The 23,930-nt window shown below is 40.4% G+C and overlaps 1 protein-coding gene and 1 long non-coding RNA gene across 2 annotated transcripts in view; both read right to left on the bottom strand.

Annotated features, from left to right (window-relative positions):
• LOC141363171 (immunoglobulin superfamily member 11-like) overlaps nucleotides 1–19,093 on the bottom strand; it is a 100,115-nt gene extending 81,022 nt beyond the window's left edge. Inside the window, exon 1 of the mRNA XM_073865748.1 lies at nucleotides 18,542–19,093. Within this exon, the coding sequence (XP_073721849.1) occupies nucleotides 18,542–18,602 (61 nt within the window). The 5' untranslated portion in view covers nucleotides 18,603–19,093. The remainder of the gene's footprint in view (nucleotides 1–18,541) is intronic.
• A 2,844-nt stretch (nucleotides 19,094–21,937) lies between these two features.
• Nucleotides 21,938–23,930, bottom strand: LOC129429653 (uncharacterized). The gene is made up of 2 exons (XR_012368695.1): nucleotides 23,435–23,930; nucleotides 21,938–23,287 (listed from the first exon to the last, which is right to left on the bottom strand). It is a non-coding gene; the product is annotated as an uncharacterized lncRNA (long non-coding RNA).

Here is a 23,930-nt window from a genome sequence, read left to right as displayed (position 1 = left end):
TGTTCTTTCAGGTTTGTCATGTCATTTTGAAAATATGTCAGTGTTGATGTTTTCTGACTGTTGCGGTAATGAGATTTTTTTAGGACTAATTTTTTTAATTATGTTACAAAAAGTGTTAACTGATAAGTAAAAGTTTTTAAATTAATGTTCCCATTTACTCCAGACTTTGTTTTTCAATGTCTGGTGGGAAAAAGTAAATTTAAGCATTTTTTACATTTTCATGCTTGACATTTTTAAAACCAAGTTTTCGTGAGAATCACCCGGATAGTGTGCAGACCTCTCTTTTTTCATTTGTGGATATTTGGACTTTCAAATCTCCTACGCACCTATCATACACAGGTGTGCGACATTTATGTGAATGAAAGTGAGGTATTAATTTAAATTTAAAGGTATAAAAGGCAATGTCATAGATGTTAGCCATAGCTGTTACGTCTTTGGGTTCTTTCTCTATTTTACCTTTTCTCATTTACTCGCTAGTTAACCTATTAGCGCTTCCCCCAGGTGTTCCTCATTTTCTCACCTGCTCCTCATCTTGTGATTTACCCCCATATATATAGTTCCCTTTTTTCTCCCTTCCTCTGTTGGATTATTATATGATGGTCACGTTGTGTTGTGTCTCACTCTGTGTTAGATACGGAGCCGTGCTCCTGTCCTGTCCAGTCGAGTCGTGTCTTTGTGAAATATCTGTGATAAGCAGTTTCTCCTGTGTGTTACCCAGTCTGCTCTCTGTACAGTTACTCTGCTGAGGAGGTGTGTGTGGAAAGAGCCTTGGAAACTCAGGCGCTCCAGTATTTCTCCTCTCTCTCTCTCGAGCCCGTCGCTGCTGCCGCAGCCGGTCACAGCCTGCCTTTGAACGCCGCGGTGTCGGCCAAGTCTGTCTGCCTACCCCTGGTTACACAGCCACGCGGACAAGTTTTGCTTTACCTTTTAAAGGACTGTGACCTCCTAAGTTTCATTACCTGAGTGGCTTTGCCTGTGTTTTGTTTTATTTTCTTGTTCACCAAGTGCCACTACCTGTACGGCTCGAACTGTGTTTATTAAAGCAAAAGACTCACCTGCTAATTTGCCTTTGGTCCTCTTTGTTCCCGTGACAGAATAATCCAACCAGTCCACATGAATCCCGCGGAGGATAATCCTTTTCAGGCTGCCATTGAGCTGCAAGGTGCTATGCTGGGCAGACATGACGAGGAACTCGCTGCTACCCGTCATGCCGTTGATTCTCTCGCTGCCCAAGTAACCGATCTCTCCCAGCAGCTTCACCTTCTCCGCATAGAGCCCTCTCCCCCGAGACTCCCGGAGGCTCCGGAGCCGCGTGTGAATAATCCCCCGTGCTACTCTGGTGAGCAGACTGAATGTTTATCATTTTTGACGCAATGTGAGGTTGTTTTTTCGCTTCAGCCTGCCACCTATGCTAGAGATCGTTCCCGGATCGCCTACGTCATCTCTCTTCTCAAGGGACGGGCTCGAGAGTGGGGAACGGCTGTTTGGAACACCGATGCAGGTTGTCTGGCTCAGTATGTCCTGTTTAAGGAGGAGATGTTGCGGGTTTTTGACCGGTCTGTCCATGGGCCTGAGGCTTCTCGCCTGTTGTCCAGCCTCCGCCAGGGCAGGCGCTCGGTGGCGGATTTTTCCGTGGAGTTCCGCACTTTATCAACCTCCTGTGGATGGAATGAGCCGGCGCTGGTGGCTCGCTTCATTGAAGGTCTAAATGCTGATATCAAGGATGAGGTACTGGCTCGTGAGGTTCCATCCCGTCTCGACCCCCTCATCGACCTAGCGCTACGTGTTGAGAGACGTTTCGAGCTGCGCCGGAAGACGCGTCATGTGGAGACGTCACTCCTCTCTTCCCCGGCTGCCGGTTCCTCTTCCTCAGCCGTCCCCGACACTGAGCCGATGCAACTAGGCGGGATTCGCCTTTCTGCTGCCGAACGCCATCGCCGCATCTCCAACCGGCTTTGCCTCTACTGCGGCTCGGATGATCACTTTGCCTCCTCCTGCCCTTTAAAAGCCAGGGCTCACCGGTAGAGAGAGGGATACGGGTGAGCGCCGCCTCTTTTCCCCCTCCTCCTCTCTCTCGGACTACCTTACCGGTCTCCCTCCGCTGGCCGAGTTCCTCGGCTTCTTGTCTGGCCCTCATTGACTCTGGCTCCGAGGGTTGCTTCGTGGATGAGGCATGGGCTTTACGGCACGGCATTCCGCTGGTGAACCTTCAGGAACCCACAACTGTATTTGCCTTGGATGGGCGGATACTAGCTAAGGTTGGTCGTGTCACTGCACCTGTGAGTCTCATCGTATCTGGCAACCACCGAGAGACTATTTCTTTTTTAGTTTTTCACTCCCCTATTACCCCTATTGTTTTGGGCCATCCTTGGCTGGTTGAACATAACCCTCAGATTAACTGGTTAAAAAGCTCCATTCTGTCTTGGGGTCTGTCATGTCATGTGAAGTGTTTAGTCTCTGCTGTGTCTCCTGTTTCTTCTGTTTCTGTGTTTCAGGAAGAACCGGGTGATTTATCAGGGGTTCCTGAGGAGTATGCCGATCTGCGAGCGGTTTTCAGTCGTTCCCGGGCTGCCTCTCTTCCTCCGCACCGTCCTTACGATTGTTGCATCGAGCTCCTCCCGGGCACCACGCCCCCCCGGGGAAGCCTTTATTCCCTTTTGGGTCCCGAGCGTAAGGCTCTTGAGAAATATCTCTCTGAATCTTTAGAGGCCGGTACTATTGTCCCTTCCTCCTCTCCTGCTGGTGCGGGGTTCTTTTTTGTGAAGAAGAAAGACGGTTCGTTGCGCCCCTGCATTGATTACAGAGGTCTTAATAGCATTACCATTAAGAATCGTTATCCACTACCCCTAATGTCGTCGGCTTTTGAGATCTTGCAGGGGGCGCAGTTCTTCACAAAACTGGACCTACGTAACGCGTATCACTTGGTGCGCATCAGGGAGGGGGACGAATGGAAGACGGCTTTTAATACCCCCCTTGGTCATTTTGAATACCGGGTCCTCCCCTTCGGGCTCGTCAACGCCCCCTCCGTGTTTCAAGCCTTGGTCAATGACGTTCTCAGAGACATGTTGAATATTTTCGTGTTTGTTTACATTGATGACATTCTAATTTTTTCCCCCTCTCTCCAGGTGCATGTGCAGCACGTTCGCCAGGTCTTACAACGTCTCCTCGAGAATAAGTTATTTGTTAAGGCTGAGAAATGTACGTTTCATGCGCGCACTACGACTTTTCTTGGCTCCGTGATTTCCCCCCAGGGCATTAGTATGGATCCCTCTAAGGTTAGTGCCGTCACTGATTGGCCCGCTCCGGACTCTCGCGTCTCGCTTCAGCGGTTCTTAGGGTTTGCCAATTTTTACCGTCGGTTTATTTGGAATTTCAGTCAGGTGGCAGCCCTCCTTACTGCGCTTACGTCTATTAAGACCCGCTTTAGTTGGAGTGACGCTGCCCAGACGGCTTTTGATCACCTTAAGTCTCTTTTCTCATCAGCCCCCATTCTTATTTACCCCGACGTCTCTAGAGAATTTATCGTTGAGGTGGATGCCTCCGAGGTGGGTGTCGGGGCTATCCTCTCCCAGCGCTCGCCCGCTGACGGGAGGATACACCCTTGCGCTTTTTTCTCCCACCGGCTTTCGCCGGCCGAACGTAACTATGACGTGGGGGATCGCGAACTCCTGGCCATACGTCTCGCGCTTGGGGAGTGGCGTCACTGGCTCGAGGGGTCGTTATTGCCATTCGTGGTCTGGACAGACCACCGTAATCTCGAGTACATCCGTTCGGCTAAAAGGCTCAATGCTCGTCAAGCCCGTTGGTCTCTCTTTTTTACGCGTTTTAATTTCACTATTTCCTTTCGACCCGGTTCAAAGAACATAAAGCCTGATGCCCTCTCTCGTCAGTTCGCTCCCCCTGATTCTGTTCCCACCGTGGAAAGCATAGTTTCGCCGCAGATGGTGGTGGGAGCGGCGGTCTGGGGAATCGAACGTCTGGTTAAACGTGCTCTTTCCAACACTATCACACCGCGTCTCTGCCCCAAGGGCTTACTTTTTGTCCCACCTTCCGCTCGACGTGCCGTTCTCCAGTGGGGGCATGCCTCCAAGATATTTGCACATCCTGGAGTCAGAGGTACTATTGCCTCGATCTCCCAGAGATTTTGGTGGCCCACTCGAGAACGTGACGTCCGCCGCTTTATCGCGTCTTGCTCTGTTTGCGCCCAGACTAAGTCTAGCAACCGGCCCCCCGCTGGCCTCCTTAGACCTTTACCCATTCCGTCGCGACCATGGGCTCAGATAGCGCTTGACTTTATCACTGGCCTCCCGTTGTCCGGAGGCAAGACCGTAATTCTCACCGTTATCGACCGCTTCTCTAAGACCGCCCGTTTCATCCCGCTCCCTAAGCTTCCCTCCGCTAAGGAGACTGCGCAGATAGTCGTTGACCACATTTTTAAAGTCCACGGTCTCCCCGAGAATGTCGTGTCAGATAGGGGTCCACAATTCTCCTCCCTATTTTGGAAGGAATTTTGTCGCCTCATCGGGGCTTCTGTCAGCCTTTCCTCTGGTTTCCATCCGCAAACCAATGGACAGGCTGAACGCGCTAATCAGACTATAGGGCGCATCTTACGCAGTCTCGCTTTTCGCAACCCCGCTTCTTGGTCCGAACAGCTCCCGTGGGCAGAATACGCTTATAACTCCGCCCCTTCTTCTGCCACCGGTTTATCGCCCTTTCAGAGCTGTCTTGGGTACCAACCACCGCTGTTTCCCGCCTCCAATTCCGAATCTAAGGCGCCCTCCGTCAAGGCTTTTATCGAACGCTGCAAACGCACCTGGAGAGCGGCGAGGTCCGCTCTTTGTAAGTCTCGGTCCGCTACCCGTCGAGCTGCCAATAGGCATCGCATTAAAAGTCCGCGTTATATGTGCGGACAAAGGGTCTGGCTTTCTACCCTCAATCTCCCTCTCCAATTCCCCTCGCGCAAGCTCGCCCCCAAGTTTATTGGACCATTTCGTATCGTTCAGATTCTTAGCCCGGTTTCTGTTAAGCTCCGGTTGCCCTCTAACCTTCGTCGCGTTCATCCGGTATTTCATGTCTCATGTCTCAAGCCCGTCATTCGCCCCCCCCCCCTCGCCCCGTTACCACCCACATTCACGTAGAGGGTTCTCCTGTCTATCGTGTCCGTAAACTCCTTGATGTTCGCCCCCGTGGTCGGGGTCGTCAGTTTCTGGTAGATTGGGAAGGTTACGGTCCGGAGGAGAGATGCTGGATTCCTGCCCGGGACGTCCTGGACCGCTCGCTCATTGATAATTTCTATCGTTCTCGTCAGTCCTCCTCTAGTGCGCCAGGTGGCGCACTTTGAGAGGGGGGGTACTGTTACGTCTTTGGGTTCTTTCTCTATTTTACCTTTTCTCATTTACTCGCTAGTTAACCTATTAGCGCTTCCCCCAGGTGTTCCTCATTTTCTCACCTGCTCCTCATCTTGTGATTTACCCCCATATATATAGTTCCCTTTTTTCTCCCTTCCTCTGTTGGATTATTATATGATGGTCACGTTGTGTTGTGTCTCACTCTGTGTTAGATACGGAGCCGTGCTCCTGTCCTGTCCAGTCGAGTCGTGTCTTTGTGAAATATCTGTGATAAGCAGTTTCTCCTGTGTGTTACCCAGTCTGCTCTCTGTACAGTTACTCTGCTGAGGAGGTGTGTGTGGAAAGAGCCTTGGAAACTCAGGCGCTCCAGTATTTCTCCTCTCTCTCTCTCGAGCCCGTCGCTGCTGCCGCAGCCGGTCACAGCCTGCCTTTGAACGCCGCGGTGTCGGCCAAGTCTGTCTGCCTACCCCTGGTTACACAGCCACGCGGACAAGTTTTGCTTTACCTTTTAAAGGACTGTGACCTCCTAAGTTTCATTACCTGAGTGGCTTTGCCTGTGTTTTGTTTTATTTTCTTGTTCACCAAGTGCCACTACCTGTACGGCTCGAACTGTGTTTATTAAAGCAAAAGACTCACCTGCTAATTTGCCTTTGGTCCTCTTTGTTCCCGTGACAATAGCAAGCATAACAAAAGTGTTTCTCGACAAAATCGCCCACCGTGTCTTTAACTCATCAAACAGGGAATTAAAGGTCAAGTTTAGCGCATTGCATTGTGGGATACGGTTATTCAGGCAGTGCACAGATTAGCAAATTTACAGTCTACTGTGAATACAAAAAAATAAAAAAAATCATTAATTATGAATATGAGCAAAAGTGATGATAGACTTAAAGCAAAGACATTTTTTTTTAATTATGTCTATCTTTTGAGACTCCAAGCCAATTCTCCAAGCTCTAAAAGCAACATCTCAGCCAAACACCTCCATCTGCTTTCACAAGAACACAGAGAAGATCGTTTCAACTTCTCCACCTCCCATAGCAGCACCAGACATTCATATCTGATGTGATGCTGAAATATTAATATTAGCTTATCTCCAAACAGAGCTCTCGCTCTCTTGTCTCTGTACTCTAAGAACTTAACGTTATGCTAATGTGTAATTAATTCCTGCAGCAGTATTTAAATCAGGATTAATTATAATTGGGCTCATTTTCATCCAGTGAGGTCGTGTAATCATTTGAAAGAGAGTCGAGCTTTTATCGCCTTTCTGTAATGTGGGGTTTAGCGCTCGGGTCACGTGCTGTAATGTCTTGCAGTCAAAGCTTGTGGAACGCCAGGTTCTCTGTCTGCTTTTCAATGATGCTGTACTTAATTGTTTAAGCCCCGTGTTCAAGAGACTCGCTCATTAACCGACTCATTTATGCACGATCAGTCGTTCTGTGTCCCACAGACACCGCTGAAAGTCATTAACGTACTCATTTCTGCTCTAGCAGACGCCGTCTTGCTTACAAAACTGCACAAATCGCATTACAAGTGAATAAAAAACTGAGTTGCGTGAAATACAGGAGAAGAAATCTGTCTATATATATTCCTAGCTGGAATTGAGCTGGGAATAGAAAGTCCAAAAATACATCCATCACTGTATGATTTTACTGCAGAGAGAAAGAAAGACGAGTCAAAGGGCTCGAGTTCAGAAGACGACGCTGGACAGGTTCTTGAGAGAAAGAAATGCAATAAATCTAAAATGTCACTGGAGAACGGATGAAAAACAAACAAATATGGTGATGTCACGTCCTCAGAGGTTCCCTGTACTTCCTGTTAGTGTAAGAAACACTTTTAAGCATTTTTCACATCTGTCTGCTGGAAACCACAACAGTTTGTCAATGCAGTTCAGTCTGACAACAATCTAGAATATAGATGAATCAGTCATTATTGTGTGCATGCGTGTGTCATACTGGTTAAAGGAATAGTCTACTCATTTTCAATATTAAAATATGTTATTACCTTAACTAACAATTGTTGATACATCCCTCTATCATCTGTGTGCGTGCACGTAAGCGCTGGAGCGCGCTGCGACGCTTCGATAGCATTTAGCTTAGCCCCATTCATTCAATGGTACCATTTAGAAATAAAGTTAGAAGTGACCAAACACATCAACGTTTTCCTATTTAAGACGAGTAGTTATACGAGCAAGTTTGGTGGTACAAAATAAAACGTAGCGCTTTTCTAAGCGGATTTAAAAGAGGGAGGGAGGGAGAAGGGGAGCGAACTTTTCAGGCGAGTCGAAGTACTCCCAAAAGTGCTATTACGCCATAAAATATAGTTCCTCTTTTAAATCCGCTTAGAAAAGCGCTACGTTTTATTTTGTACCACCAAACTTGCTCGTATAACTACTCGTCTTAAATAGGAAAAACGTTGATGTGTTTGGTCACTTCTAACTTTATCTCTAAATGGTACCATTGAATGAATGGGGCTAAGCTAAATGCTATCGAAGCGTCGAGCGCGCTCCAGCGCTTACGTGCACGCACACAGATGATAGAGGGATGTATCAACAATTCTTAGTTAAGGTAATAACATAGTTTAATATTGAAAATGAGTAGACTATTCCTTTAAGTATAAACACACCCAGACAGCAGACGACCGGAGCTGCCGACTTTGGCGTGGATCCGGTGCGGATCCGGTCCGGAGCCTTCTGCTGTCTGGGATGATGGATGAATGAAAGAGAAAAAGAGGAAATGTTCGTTTTCTCCTAAAGATCAGGATTCATATAATAATAATCCTTTAGGTGAGTGTACATACAGAGAGAGAGCGAACGAGCGAGTGAGAGAGAACGAGAGAGACTATAATAAGTGGTCATAGATCATGTAAAGACATGGAAGATAAAGCTCGGTAGATAAACGTTAAAGCCTCATTCAGCCTAAATGATACATCAAATCCATAAATGATCTATAATCTATAAATCACTGACTACTAATCTGCTCATATGAGCCTGTTTTAGCAATAGATTTAGCTCAAATACACAGAGGAGCACTTTACTGTTTGATAAAGTAGACTTATTACACACACATATTCACTAAAGCCTCTCCAATAGTCTGAACTACTTAAAAAGCATTTCTGTGTAGGATCACACTAATGGTCACGTAGAGATCAGCAACACTAATATCTGATATCTGCTGTGGGTGTGTCATTAGTTCTTTCATTATCTTCTTACTGATCTGTAATCATCTGGTCAATTTTGCTTCAGTTGTGGTGCTGAACGTCAAATCAGTATTGGGAAGTATGTTACAAACGGCCCTCGTGAGGTTACTCTGTATGTTAATGTGCGAGGCAAAGAAAATGATGGTAAAATAGTACATGCCAACATGACAACAAATGACTTCAGGAACACAACACACACAAAAATGCATGCACACACACACACACGCGCGCACATACAAGCTATTTCTTGAGAAAGTGTGTTATTTCCTGTGCTGTTTCTGTCATCTCGGTTTGACAGACATCTCAGCATCAATGTGCAAGAAAGTTTAATTCACAGATTCAGTCAGCACGTCTCACACTTCAAAAGAGAAACACGATATCGCTCTTTTTTTTAGCTTTAAAGGCTCATATAATGTCAAACAAGATTTTGCTCCTTTAAAAGTCACAGCTGCGGTTGTTTGGAACGAACATCTTTTACTGCTCGTCATTTTTATGGTAAATTAAATTAAAAAAGTAAAACCTGAACATTATTAGTAGGGCTGGATGAAACGGCCAACATTTCTATCGCCAACATAATTCTACATTTCGGCCGATACGATATACATCTGAATATATATGAGAGTGATTCTCGTGAAATTAGACTTATGAGGTGTGATGAAACATTTTGATAAAAAGTAAATGTATCAAAATAAGAAGCATACAGTTACAAACATCTCTTCATGTACTATTTTGCTTATGATTTCAAATGACATCATACAAACCAATTTTGTTGTTTTTCCACATTTAAGGGGAAAATTTTCATTACCGCAAAGTGTCCATGTCTGGATTTGGGTTCTTTGACATGTAAATATTTATAATAAAAAATCTAGCTTCAGTGCATGTTATACTATAAACATTTACAGTAAAGAAACGTGGTATTTGGTGATCATTGGTAAATGTAGAGACAATAATAAGGAATATAAATGTGCCCAAGACCAATTTTCTCATCCTTCGCAACAATTTTCAATCATTGTTTAAGCCCTCAAGGAACTAACATTTTAAAAAAAATTAGTTGTAAGGGACATAATTGACTGTGACACTCAAGATGGCTACCAGGTAAGCAGTTCTTATTTGTTCTCTCCAGATAAAGTTGAAATTTTTTGTCATAGTACCGACAACTTTTTAGTTCTCATTACCGAAACATGAGTTTGTAAATGCATATGCATGTTAACTCTTTCCCTGCCATTGACGAGATATCTCGTCAATCAAGAGAAAACGCTTCCCCGCCAATAACGAGTATTTCCGTCTTTCCGCAATACCGCTATTATCCACTAGGTTCTGCAACTTTTTAAACCCGGAAGTATTGCCCTATGTTTATATATTTGAAGAAGAACATTTTCTGGAAGGCATTAAACTTTTGTGAAAATCATGAAAAACGCTGGCGCTGGCTGGCAACTTTTTTAAAAAACGCTGGCGGTGAAAGAGTTAATGTAATATCATGTTGCGGTAATAATAATTTTTGATAATGATCATCTAAAAAATGTAAATAATTTTATAGGAAATATGTTTTAAATCCTCTAACAATAATGGTTATAGTAAGTTCAGACCTTAATCTCATATGTGCAAAAAAATTTGGCTTCAAGTTTTTTTAATTCTGATGCTGGACACGGATTTCGTGAGAATCACTCATGAATGTTAAAAAAGCTGTTGGACAAACTGCAAGCTAGAATGCCCACAATGAATGTCTGTACCTACAAACTTCCGAACAAATGAATTTGCCAAGTCTACGAAGCCTCTTCCTATAAAACAATATAATGGTATGAATAAATTGATGTTCATCTTTAATTTGTATTTAGCCTTCATACTTACTTTCAAATAAACATCTCACTTAATATTACTAAGGTGCATCTGAACATCAGTCAATGATAAATGCTGTACTGCAGGGGTCTCAAACTAATGGATTTCTTGTACTACTAAGTGACAGCTTCTCTCTGGGCAAACACTCCCAACCAAGTCCCGAACAGATTTATTGATCGCATGGTGACAATGACATGACTGACGCGATATACAGATGAGCGATTTAAATCCGATCAGGGATTCAATTTTGCTTGCAGTCCCGGAGAGCATGGCTTATGATTGCTTAGCTATGAAAGATGCCATAGGAGCGCGCCTTGGCCCGCGGTTAACATGCATTTTAAGACGTAACGTGACCATAGCCACTGGGCCATGGGGCGCTGTAATGTATATCAAAATATTGGAAATGTGTTTAGAAACTATATCACGTTATTTAAAAAATATATATACCCCGAAATATATTGATATTGAATTATTGTCCAGCCCAAATTATAAGTGATAGAATATCATGCTTTTCTTCCTTTCAGAGAGAATTTCTTCTCTATTATGCTTATTTTGAGATATTGTGGTAGGATCACAGTAAAACTCAGATACATCTTCATTCATAAATGAGCCACCCAGTCTACCCCCCCCCCGCCTCCCTCTAAATGAGTCTCTGTGTCAGAATCAACAGATTGAAAAACGGGACAGATGATCTTCTGCTGATCAAGATTTACATTATGGTGGAGAGAGAGGTATGAATCTGTCCCTTTGATGCTGTAATGCTGGATTCACACCAAATGCAGTATAGGCAGTAAAAACACGCTATTCATAAACTCAAAAACCCGCTATTCATAAATTGAGTTTTTTTTTAGTTTTCTCGCTTCATTCGTGTGTGAAAGCCACACATGAAATTCTAGTCATTCGAGACATTCACGTGGCCATTTTCGTGGCTTCCTGTAATCACGTCACTATTACAGCAAGCTCCTGATTGGTTAATGCGGCAGATTTTTCAACTCGTGCGTTTCCAGCGGCAACGCTTAATTAGCGTAATTCGTGCAAACTAGATGCGTGAATGAGGCGGATTCGCGTCTACTGGGCTAAACGCCTCATTCGTGCCGCGAGACCTCCAGACCTCCATAAACGCATCTTTACGTTGACTTAACATTGAAATCAGTCGCGCTTGACGCCTCTACTGCGGCTGGTGTGAACGCAGCACAAAAATCAGACTCCACCCTAAAAGGCCATTGGGAAAGAAAAATAATATCTATTTAATTTCGCAATTGTTTTTCACAGACAGCACAGTGACAGTATATGAAAAACAACTTATGCTTTTGTTTCTTTGATCTCAACATTGCAAACCTGAGCACAGTTTTAGACAAAGGTATCAATGTCAGAGATCTTAATATGAGATGAAACATTTCTCATCTTTCTTCAAGACTAAATGATCTCCTGCGCTGAGCTGTTTTGACCCATATATCTAGAAAGCATTGACATTTACATTAATGCATTTGACAGATGCTTTTATAAAGTGCAGGTATGCATTTTTTAATCAGTATGTGTTTTCTCTGGGTTCGAACCTATGAACTTTTGCGTTGCTATAATGCTCGTTTATAATGTCAAACTGACAAAAATCAGTCTATATATCGATCTACCACTATCGTTTGCACATTTATTTTATAGCTCTTGTCTACAATATGAAACCCCAAAAGTAAATGAGCCAAGTTATTCTGACCACATTTTTATATAAATAATTAAAAGAATATATCTGATACTGATAAGAAAAAATAGGCAATGGAAGACAAGCATCTGAGCAAGTTCCTCAGGTTGAACCAAGAAAAATGAACAATCTGCCCTAAAACCACACCAATACAAATGAAGAGACGCACGTCCACCTGCACTAATGATCTGTTTAAATCAATAACGGCTATCGATCAGATCGTAACACAGTATTTTATGTGTTAACCGCCCACAGCAAGTGCTCTCTGTGGTCACATATTGATTCCTCATGATAGAGAGACAGCAGGTGTAAATACCCTGCTGGAAAAAAACAGCATACTAGCAAGACCAGCATATGTTGATATGTTTTGGTACTGGTTAAACCAGCATGGACCAGCAAAACCCAGCATAGGAATTATGCTGGTCTATGCTGGTTTTTCCAGCATGGTAATACAGCCAAACATCATAGAGAGAAATAATTTGCTCCTTTGCTCAAGTTTATGTGCTGTTCTTATAAAACTTACAGACCACATCTGAAACATGACGTTCAATCGAACGCGCTTTTTGTTTTTAAAGCTTACGAGCGACTTTGTGACATATTTACATTTCCCATCATTCTCTGTGTTTTACGAAAATAATAAAACATATAAAGCATCAGTTTCCAGTGATCTTCATTTTATGGTAGCGGTGCTAAAAATCTTCCTATCTTTGTTAGCAAGGATGCCAAAATAAAATTGCCAATGCATATTTCTTACCAAAAACATGCATTAAATTTAAAGGGGACTTTTTTTAATCCTTGGTGTCCCCAGATAACGTATGTGAAGTTCTAGCTCAAAAAAAAAAAAAACATACAGTAATTTATTATAACGTGTCAAAATTGCCACTTTGTAGGTGTGAGCAAAAATGTGTCGTTTTTAGGTGTGTCCTTCAAAATGCAAATGAGCTCTGCACTAAATGGCAGTGCCGTGGTTCAATAGTGCAGATTAAGGGGCGGTATTATCCCCTTCTGACATCACAAGGGGAGCCAAATTTCAATTAGCTATTTTTTGCATGCTTGCAGAGAATGATTTACCAAGCTAAGTTACTGGGTTGATCTTTTCGCATTTTCTAGGTTAATACAAGCACTGGGGACCCAATTAAAGCACTTAAACATGGAAAACGTCAGATTTTCATGATACTGTACTGTATGTCCCCTTTAAGATCTCTAAGTTTGTATGAAAAGACTTTGTAGGAGGAACTGAACGCAGCATTATTACAGGAAGATGACCTCGCTTCACCTATTACCAACAAGATCTCACATTAAACATGTCTGTAAGCAAACAGTCCTGCAGGCGAAAGTATTCTCAAACACATCTGCTAGATGATTTAAGGTTAAATAAACAAAACCTTTTCTTCGGCAATCACAGCAGATTGATCATGCAGAGAGTCGCGCACATTATTTTTTATATATGAACAACACTGATATAATGACCCCATTATGAATATCATGTGCAAGCGTTAAGACTTGTATGCTACACAAAGAGATTTGTTTTACTGCGATCCTTTAAATAAAAAATCTGTTGTTCCCACACAGAGGCAATATTCCACATTTAACAACAAACACAGATACAATTGGGCATTAATGATGTTTGCAAGCACAGAGAATGAGAAAATAAGGTCAAAACTGAATACTAGCATATACTGCTAGTATTGAAATAATTCGATTTCAAATGTCTTAACTTTCAAAATGCCAGTTGTTCTAATAATAAGATAAATTGTAACAATGTAAAGGTAAGATCTGAGGACATTGCATTACGGGATAATGTATTTTACATTTTGCTTGCATGCTAACGCAATATTGGGGAATTTCATGCTTACAAAATTAACATACTGTACACATTATTAATTAGGGCTGTGCAATACTTACAAATAATGTGATATGTGATAATGCAATATTCGATATACAATACAATAATGTTTATTTGAAGGAACAGTATGTAGGATTGTGGCCAAAACTGGTATTGCAATTGGCTAAAACTGGTACTGCCAATAAACAAAATGACAACATAAACATCAGTTGAGGGCTGCAACTCCACTTTTTAAATGACAATATCCTGGACATACCACTGTTGTCAGTGATATAAGCATTTGAAATGAAAATGATGTCTTAATGTCTAGTGACATATCAGGGCCATTTTATGATTAATTTATATACATTTCTTACATACTGTTCCTTTAAACTATAATATACTTTAAACTAAAAATTAAATAGCTAGCATACATGTTTTACATTCTGATCATTGATCATCTTCCACGTCAAAACGCACATGCGCTCACAGACACTGACATTCGTATTACAGTCTCTCTGACCTAAACTTTGACTATACACAACATTAAAGTTATAAAAACATTTAGTTATTGGCATTGCAAACCTTTGCATCCTGCAATACACATTTCTGATATTTCGTATGTTTCGATATATTGCACTGCACTATATTAGTGATGCAGTGAAATTTTCGGCGGCCAAAAAAGCAGAAATAATTGACAAAAAAATCTCTTGCAGCCGTTATCATATCATAATTTAATTTAGTTGCTGCATTACTTTACTACTGTTTGCATATAATATTAGTCAAGAAATTTACATTATTTACATTAGCAATCTGTTAAATTTGATTTTGTTGCACTAAATGAAACTAAATGTAAAATATTTAGTATTGTTTATTTAGTCCCATTTTGGTGTGTTGCTTTCAAATTTTATTTTATTGGATTGTAGTTTTTCCAACTCAGATTCATAAAATTAATTAAATTAAAAAGTCTAATATTTATACAATTATACAAAAACTATTGTAAAATGTTTTTTAAAAAGTCATTTTCATTTTTGATTTTCGGCCAAGTGCATCCAAAATTTTTGGTTTCGGCTCAGAATTTTTCTTTCGATGCATCACAAGTGCACATTATATATACTGATTAACGCTTAAGTATAAGTATTACATTATAAAGTGATGTTTCTCTGAACACAGGCAAAATGACAGTGGGTTTGGTTATGAATTACAAGACTGTGGAGCGATGCGCATTAAAGCACAGACAATAGTATTACATTTTGATCTATATCATCTGTACTCACACCCTTCCCACTATAACACTCAAGACATCTCATCAACTTCTCTGTGTGTTTGTTCTTTAAGGGTGCATTTGAGACGACACTTGTTTATATATTTTCACCCCCTTATAACAAATATATAAAGCTCAAAATACTCACAACAGCTTTGGTCTTCTTCAATAGATATTTCACATGTTCAGTGTTCTGAATGTTTATATACCGTACAGTGAAGCTTGAATCTTCAAGCGAGTGTAATCCTCTGGATTACAGCAGTGTAAAATTTTGTTTGAATTCCACAAGATGAGCGATGCCACGGACAGATGTCACAAACAAATTCAGCGACGTTTGTCTTAAGAACAAATCCTGGCTGCTTCCCTCCAATCTAATGTGTGTAGAGATTATGAGTTAGTACTAGTAGAGATTATTAAAGGCCGTGACACAGTGTTTTGCATACCAATGCTTAAGGAAAGAGGGACAAAAAAAGTTAACAGTTGAGAGAGAGAGAGAGAGAGAGAGAGAGAGAAAGAGAGAGGGACATTCAAAGAAAGAATCTCTAGAGTCCTTTAAACTAGAGGTTTTCTCGGGTACAAAGAAATGCACTCGACCCGAAAAGACCGAATCACTTTTACCCGAACCCGGGGTGCACTTTCAGACCCAAACCCACTCTGGTGGGACCTCGGGACCCGTGAAGACCTCTATTTTGAACAGCACAGAGAGTTGATCTCTGATCTTCTCAACTTGCTAAAAGATCATTCAACTTCAAAAGACATTGCATAAATTGGAATAGCGAATAGAAAAACCTGTTACGTCTGACATTTTATTTTACGGTAACGGAATATACCCCCATATCGTCCAGCCCTAGCCATCACCATGATTTTTGAAATGACTGATCACAAAACAACAAAATTTCGTTTTAGTCGCATAACATTGCTTAATGGAAACGGCGTCATCTCACAAACGTTTTTTGTCGCCTTTAAAAAAATAACGCTAAAGTTTTGCTTTTCAGAGATGAAGAAGAACTTCTCCATAGTGCAACTCTAAAGAGAATTCATTTAAAGTTAAATTGTTCTTTAAAGTGAGATGTTTTATATTAAAACTCAATTCAAAAGGAAATTTACTCTAGCTGTGATTTGATTTAGCTTTTAGATATTGGATAACCACTGCACAGCAGGTTTCAACACCAATGTGATCAAAAACACCTACAGTCATGGTACTCGTGTGTACCAGGCAAGTGTGTTTGATCATAGATGAGACAAACTCTACGGTACAGTGGCCCGCAAAGATCAGGATTGGGCTCGCTCTATTTATTTTTGATTGGCCGGGATGAGGAGTTTTGGAGCAGGGCTCTCGTGAGATGTGCTGTGAAGTATCTGAACTGCGTTCCTCCGCTGACCTCATGTCTTTTGAAGGTGATTCTCCATCTTTCTCAAAAGTCTCAAATCATTTATTCATTCCACTTCTCTGAACCCAGTTCTATCACGTCTGTCTCTCTCTCTAAGGCACTTTTCAGCAGTCCCAATGGTCGTTTAATTTTTGAGCGGATATTTTTAGCTGAAGATAATCGAGGTGGAAACCTCCATCTGTCCTGTGCACATTCCAGCTGCTCCGCTTTCAGCAGGAAAAAGAAAATAAGTGGAAAAAGCCACATATTGGCATCATCATAATACTAATCCTGACCCTCACTTTCATACGGCTAAATGCATCACATGATTTTGTTAATGTATGGACATTTGTGGCATTTGCTTGGTGCCACAAAAAATTACATAAAGAAATACAAATCAAGGTATATATTCACAATTGGTACATTGACCATTGTGACCAAGTGAGTAGTTTAAAATGATTTCAGTTTGCAACGAAAAGCTGTTTATTCACTATGTAAGTAAATATTGCTTGGTGAATGGACATGCTAATGTAAAATTTTACAATCATAATTTCTACATATCTACAATTCAAAGTTGCGTTTAGTGTGGTTTCATGTGAGGTTTAATTGGAAGTATTGATTTGTTCGCTGGTGTGACTCATGAACCCTCAGGCAGAAAAATATCCACAAAACGCAGAACCTCGCTCGCTCTCCTTTAAAATAACAAATCATTCATCCTAGTTTGACTTCAATAGACGTCCTCTGTGACTCGTCTACTTTTCGTTTTCAAGCTCAGGCTGGCATGGCCATTTTTCCTCACATGCCCTCAAGGTGCCCCTCCATGGCCCTTTTATACATGTCTGGCCTTTTCCTAATGGCAGAAAATGTAAAATTAATGACCACAGATCCGGCGATCCCCTTGTGCGCCGGACACATCTCCAAACTGACATTGACAGCTAAGCATTAAGTGCAGCAAACTCTGTTCAGACAACATCCAAAGACTTTCCTACAACAAGATCCATAACAGCGGACACACGGGAACACAAGCTCTCGTGATACGCTACAAGTGCATGTAAGCACCCAGAAGTGCACTGTAAATGGAGCGTGCACTAGAGATGACAACGGGGGATATATGTTCTGTAAAGGATTTACAGGGATGTACCAGCAAATGCTATCACACACATGCATGTATGTATGAGAGATGTCTAAATAGATGAACATATAGAGAGAGAACTAAAGATTTCTAATGATCAGTCATAATAATAATCACTCTTATAATCACCAATAATCACTCATGTTGGTACATTATTGACAGGCTCTGCCTTTCTGATTATAAAACCAATCGGAAGGGCAATAAAACAAAATCAATAAGGTCAACAAAGACACTGCACTGCAATTACATCAGAAACCTTTACGGCCACTGTCATAACGAACAATAAATAACAAGGGCAGAACAGTAGGGGTGGGGTGTGTTTAAGGGAAATTTGACTATTCATGCATGCCAAATTTTAAACTTTTGTTGTACTGATAGGTAATCCAAAACTTGCTGACATGAATTATAACTCCAGTAGGTCGCCAACATATGCACACACTGGTGTCACCTCAACTCCAAAGAGGATGCGCAAGGAAAGTGTGTGTGCGTGCGTCAGTCACGTGGAGCTGTGCTCTTCATAATCTGGTTGGATTACAGCTCTCAGATCTGCGCTGTCTGGCACATCCGTGTATCTGCGTCCTATCCGTGACACACTCACAACTTCACAACATAAAGCTTTGTGCTGTTCAGACCATACACACAGCACACAACAGCTGTGCCAAAATATATCCAAGCAACCCAAACCGTTACGCGTGTATGTGAACCAGTAAAACCGTTTAAATCAGTTTTAGGACAAATAAAACAGCACTGTATTGTACGAATGCGCGCACACAAAGTGGACACAACTTTCATCTCAATACAAAAGGCGATACTTGGATATATACTTTTCTTTTGACAGCAAATCACTTTGGTTTCAAATAATGTAAATGAAAACCTACCGTCCACACATAAGAAGAGCAGCCAAGCAATCCACAGATCAGAATTGTGAAATTTCAGCATTTTTCTGAGGTAAAAGCGCCGTGTCGTTGAGTTCAAAGTCAATCAAAATTTCTCCACAGTTTATTTGTCGGGAAATAACAGTCCGTTAAAACGGAATTCATGAGTCTAAAGCATATCAAACCTTGAACTAGCATGTCACACCAACCAAAACACGTTAAAAAGTCGAATGAAATTGGCGTAAACGCGTCTTCTCTGTCCGCGTAAAATTCCCTCGGAGAACTTGAGGCGCGTCGCTTCCGCGCGCGGAACCGCCGTGAATGCGTCCGGTGTTCTCTCTGTACCGGAGGGTCCGGGTCTGATCTTCAGCACACATCCAACCGTTATCCGCGCCGTGTTCACATCTCTGTCACACTGAAGCGGAGAAACGCGCACCGGATCCGTGAGAGGGCCGTGACCGCCGCGCGCCGCCGTGATTGACAAATCTCACCGTCTGACTGACTGAAGGCTGGCCTGTTGCCTGGAGACCGCTGACGCCATCCGATGCGCGAGGTAACTGTGCCCTCCTCTGGCTTAAAGGAGGCAGCGCGCACGCACGCACGCACGGCGGCGCCGCGCCCGGTGTGACCGCGCGTCAGGTGCGCGCAGCATTGAGATGAATAGGTAGCCTATGTTTAACACACACTGACGTTTATAAACACTTACTCGTTATCTATTTATATTTTTCCACATTTTTCTTTTTGTCTCCACAAATGTTTTTGTTTAAATTCTATATCATATTTAGTTTATGTTCTGTGCAAAGTGCAACCTTTGGGATGTATTGACCAATTTTTACCATGTGTAGAGAAATAAACATGCAATGTACAGTACTGGACTGGTGTTCTGATTGGTCAACATGTTCACGTACTTAAGAGTTTTATTTTTTTACAATTGCTTAAGCATGATTTTGTGAAAACACTACACACAGTTCACACATCCACAAGCAGAACACCTCTGCAAATCAAAACACTTAAAACTTTACAAAAAAATTCTAAAACTCAATTTGGCACTGTATGGTACACACATTCATACAATCAGATTCTGTTTGAAGCACGTACACACTGCAGTGCTTAATCTTAAACACTTGTAATGCTTCTACTTTTCTAATGATATAGTCTGGATTTAATTTTATTTCATTGATATTAGAGTAAAGAATGTGAATGTTGACCAATTACAACTATCTGTACAGAAGCTTACTGTAAGCATCATGCCTATGTGTTTGATCAATTGGTTCACAGATGGTGCCGTTTGAAATTTTGGAAAGCAGTGTCTTAGTGACATCATGTTAGATGTGTGTATTTAGTGGGGTTTATAAAACACTGTGTGTATTGGTTTGCAAAAAGTGTGTGTCTGAGAATGTGCTTGTAGTTGTGCCGATCTGGGCTGAGGTTTTACTTCTTCAGTGTCAGGTTTCACTAACCCCGTGTTATTTATAATTTTAGTGTGTAAGCAATCGTAAAAAACTGTAATCTTAGAATGTCAATGAAAAAAATCAAACCCAGACTACATCATTAGAAATGTAGAAGCGTTACAAGTTCATTTTATAAGTGGTGCATTGTATAAACTGCGTGTGCCATACAGTGCCAGTGTTCAATTTTTTAAATGTTTTTTTAAAGAGCACCTATTTCATTGCTAAAGAAACAATGTTATTTTGTGTATTTGTATAATACAATGTGTTTGCGTGGTACATCTAGTCTGGGGTGCTTTATTCATGGATCTCTCAGTCCACAATTACATTTACCCTTGTGAAAAAAAAGTGTGCTTAAGTGTACTTTTATAAAGTGTACTTATTACATAAATAATACACTTTAAGTATATACACTTAAGTGTGAATTAAATGCCATCTTTTCGGCGCACTGAATGCACATTAAGTGTAATTAATTTCACATATATCATATATTAAGTTGAAATAAAATGTAATAAGTTGCCATTAAGAGTGATTTTTTGGAACAACTTAATTGGTACTTTATTACAACTTTATATCTACTTTCATAATTGCTTCTAGTGTTTTTAAAATATACTTAAAGTGCACTACACAATATAATAACATGCAATTAATATGATTTAAAATGCACTTTAATGTCTCTTTACAATACTCTTAAGTGTGAATTAAATGCAATCTTTTCGGCGCACTGAATGCACATTAAGTGTAATTAATTTCACATATATCATATATTAAGTTGAAATAAAATGTAATAAGTTGCCATTAAGAGTGATTTTTTGGAACAACTTAATTGGTACTTTATTACAACTTTATATCTACTTTCATAATTGCTTCTAGTGTTTTTAAAATATACTTAAAGTGCACTATACAATATAATAACATGCAATTAATATGATTTAAAATGCACTTTAATGTCTCTTTACAATACTCTTAAGTGTGAATTAAATGCAATCTTTTCGGCGCACTGAATGCACATTAAGTGTAATTAATTTCACATATATCATATATTAAGTTGAAATAAAATGTAATAAGTTGCCATTAAGAGTGATTTTTTGGAACAACTTAATTGGTACTTTATTACAACTTTATATCTACTTTCATAATTACTTCTAGTGTTTTTATAATATACTTAAAGTGCACTGTTCAATCTACTGTCAAGCAATTAATGTGAAATTAAAAATAAGTTAATGTATATTAACAGTACATTTAATTACTCATTAAATGTAATGTTTCAAATACAAGTTTGCCAAATTAATTCAAATATACAAAATTAAATTCAATCAGTTGAACTGTGATTTCAGTGCAGTGAAGTGATTTCAATGCATCTCTCTACAGTATGTACTTTAACTACTTCTATTGTATGTGAAATATGGTTATGTACTTCTCAAAATACTGAAAAACAAATCAAAACAAAAAGTTAATCAAATATGTATTCATTTCAGTTTAATGCATTGCAAACAAACAAAAACCACAATGCTTACACTGACAATAAAACAGTTTGGTAGTCAGATTTTTTGTTTTGCAAAAGTACATTTAATAAATTAATTATGAGTTGTATATGTCCAAACAAAAAAAACTCATTTTAATATTGTTAAATTGGAATCAAACAATTATCAATATTGAATAATTACATCCCTTAGAAAAAAATAAACTCAAAGTTATTATTTTTTAACATTTTAACAGACAACTAAAAAAGAACTGCATGAACTTTAAATTAACAAGTCTTTGGTAGGTCACATTAGTCTAATGATCATTTATTAAATGCGTTTAGAAATATTGCCATGAAAGTCTACTTTCTTTATGTAGCGGGTATTAACTCACTTACTTATGGACCAGGCATAATAAAAGATCAGAAGGGTGCACGGTACGAAGGAGGAGGTAGCAGTGATAGTGAGCAACAAGCAGAGACAGAAGGTAAGTTGATTAATAAATTATTTTACTTTGAGTATTGAGAAACCTTTCTTTTTCTTTCCTTAATCACAAAAAAATAGTAAACAACAATGAAAATACAATTAACTATATATACCAGGGTTCCTCAAATCTTACCCTGGAGGTCCAGAGCACTACAGAGGTCCTGTCCCAAATGGCATACTCCGGACTTGTGGTCCTCCTCAGAGTCCACACTTTGATGACATCACGTAGTCCAGACTTTAGGGACCCTTAATGCGAGTCCACGTGGGTGCAACGGAGTCGTATTTTGGGACAGACTCGAGCGTCACACCGGAAATAGGTAGAGAAGTTGCCCGTCAGTGTGAGCTCCTCCCTTCCGTCGTCTGATTGGTCTGATTGCTCTTTCGCAAGGACTTCTGGGTTGGTAAAGTGCGCGAAGCCTGCTGCAGTGCGGGCTTCGCTGAAGACCGCATCAAGGGGGCAAAGGAGGCGCTGATGAGCACACTTCAAAGCGTAAAAATGACAGATGGGACACCCTACGGACTCGTGGACTAAGCGAGCACGCGCAATTTAAGGCCACGAGACCGAAAGTCCACATGAAGTGCGCCATTTGGGACAGGGCCAGAGTTTAGCTCCAACCCTAATCAAACTTACCCACCTGTGATTTCCTAGTGATCATGAAGACCTTGATTAGCTTGCTCAGGTGTGTTTGATCAGGGTTGGAGCTAAACTCTGTAGTGCTTTGGACCTCCAGGGTAAGATTTGAAGAAGGGGGATATATACTATGGGTGCACCCTCTAAATTACTTCTCATTTACAGAAATCACAGTCACAATCAATGTACAAAGATGGTACAAATTATATATGTAACACACTGAAATCCGTATTCAAGTTCAAAGTTCTTATCAATTGGAGTATTGATCAGTCTTAAATTATCAGATTTGTGCTTCTGAAATGTTTCAGTTCAATGAAGTAAACAAACAAAATAAGGAAACAGTTTCTGAAATGTATCCTCTTACTTGTCTGAAGAAAAATATTTAAAATAGAAATTTGTCCTTTCCTCTAGATTCGTGATCCAATCAGGTCGAAATGGGAGGCTCGCCATCAATTAGGAAAATCCAGCTCAAGGAATGTTCATACGAAAGGAAAAAACATTCAATATTGTGTATCAATAATGATGAACAATTGTACACAATACAGGAAACAAATAAAATACATAAGTGCCATCATCATAATAAATGACAATTTAGACAAATACCTGTCCATTCACGTGTTTCTCTCTCTTTTTGTCTTTCTCTTTCACAGGCACGTGCAACCAAAATGGCGTCAGCGAACAGCAGTGAACACAACGCACCATGTGGTTTTACATAATCACACTGCAATGAACAATCCAACCCATATAACATCACAATATAACACCATTTTGTCTCGTATGGATTAAACAAATAAAATGATATGACATTTAAAGTGTTGACATTCGTTTTTATGGCTAATTATAACATTGGTAATTATAAATAACTCACCAGGTCAAAATGAAAGCTCAAAAAGTGCTCAATCCACACAATCACGCTGTATCATTGAATATATGCAAGTTAAATTCTGATTTCTTCAGTTTATATGAACTTAGGAGTCATATTTAATAAAATTAAACACTCTCGCGTTAGATAGAGTGTCTCTGTCGCTCTGCATCTCTCCTCTGAACTGAGACGCGATCCGAAAGCAAAAAAAGGGGCGGAGCTTACAATTAAACACTCCGATTGGTTTACTTATTTCAGATTTATAATTCAGATTGAATTATTCACATGTATTTCCTCATTTATAAAATAAATGTAGATGTATGAATAGTCTCTATTATTTTTAAGCACACTTTTAAAATAATAATATTTAATTATTTAACCAGGGTTACATTTAAGTAAAACTAAATTAGACAAAGTGCATTTTTAAAAAGTGTACTTAAGTATGTTAAGAAATATTGTGATGAAAGTGTACTTACTATAAGTTAAGCTTAATTAGACAGTA

This window comes from Misgurnus anguillicaudatus, unplaced genomic scaffold (assembly GCF_027580225.2).
Source record: "Misgurnus anguillicaudatus unplaced genomic scaffold, ASM2758022v2 HiC_scaffold_33, whole genome shotgun sequence".
In the NCBI taxonomy this organism is placed as follows: domain Eukaryota; kingdom Metazoa; phylum Chordata; class Actinopteri; order Cypriniformes; family Cobitidae; genus Misgurnus; species Misgurnus anguillicaudatus.
Note: the sequence above shows the minus strand (reverse complement) of the source record. Positions and strands in the feature narration are given on the sequence as shown.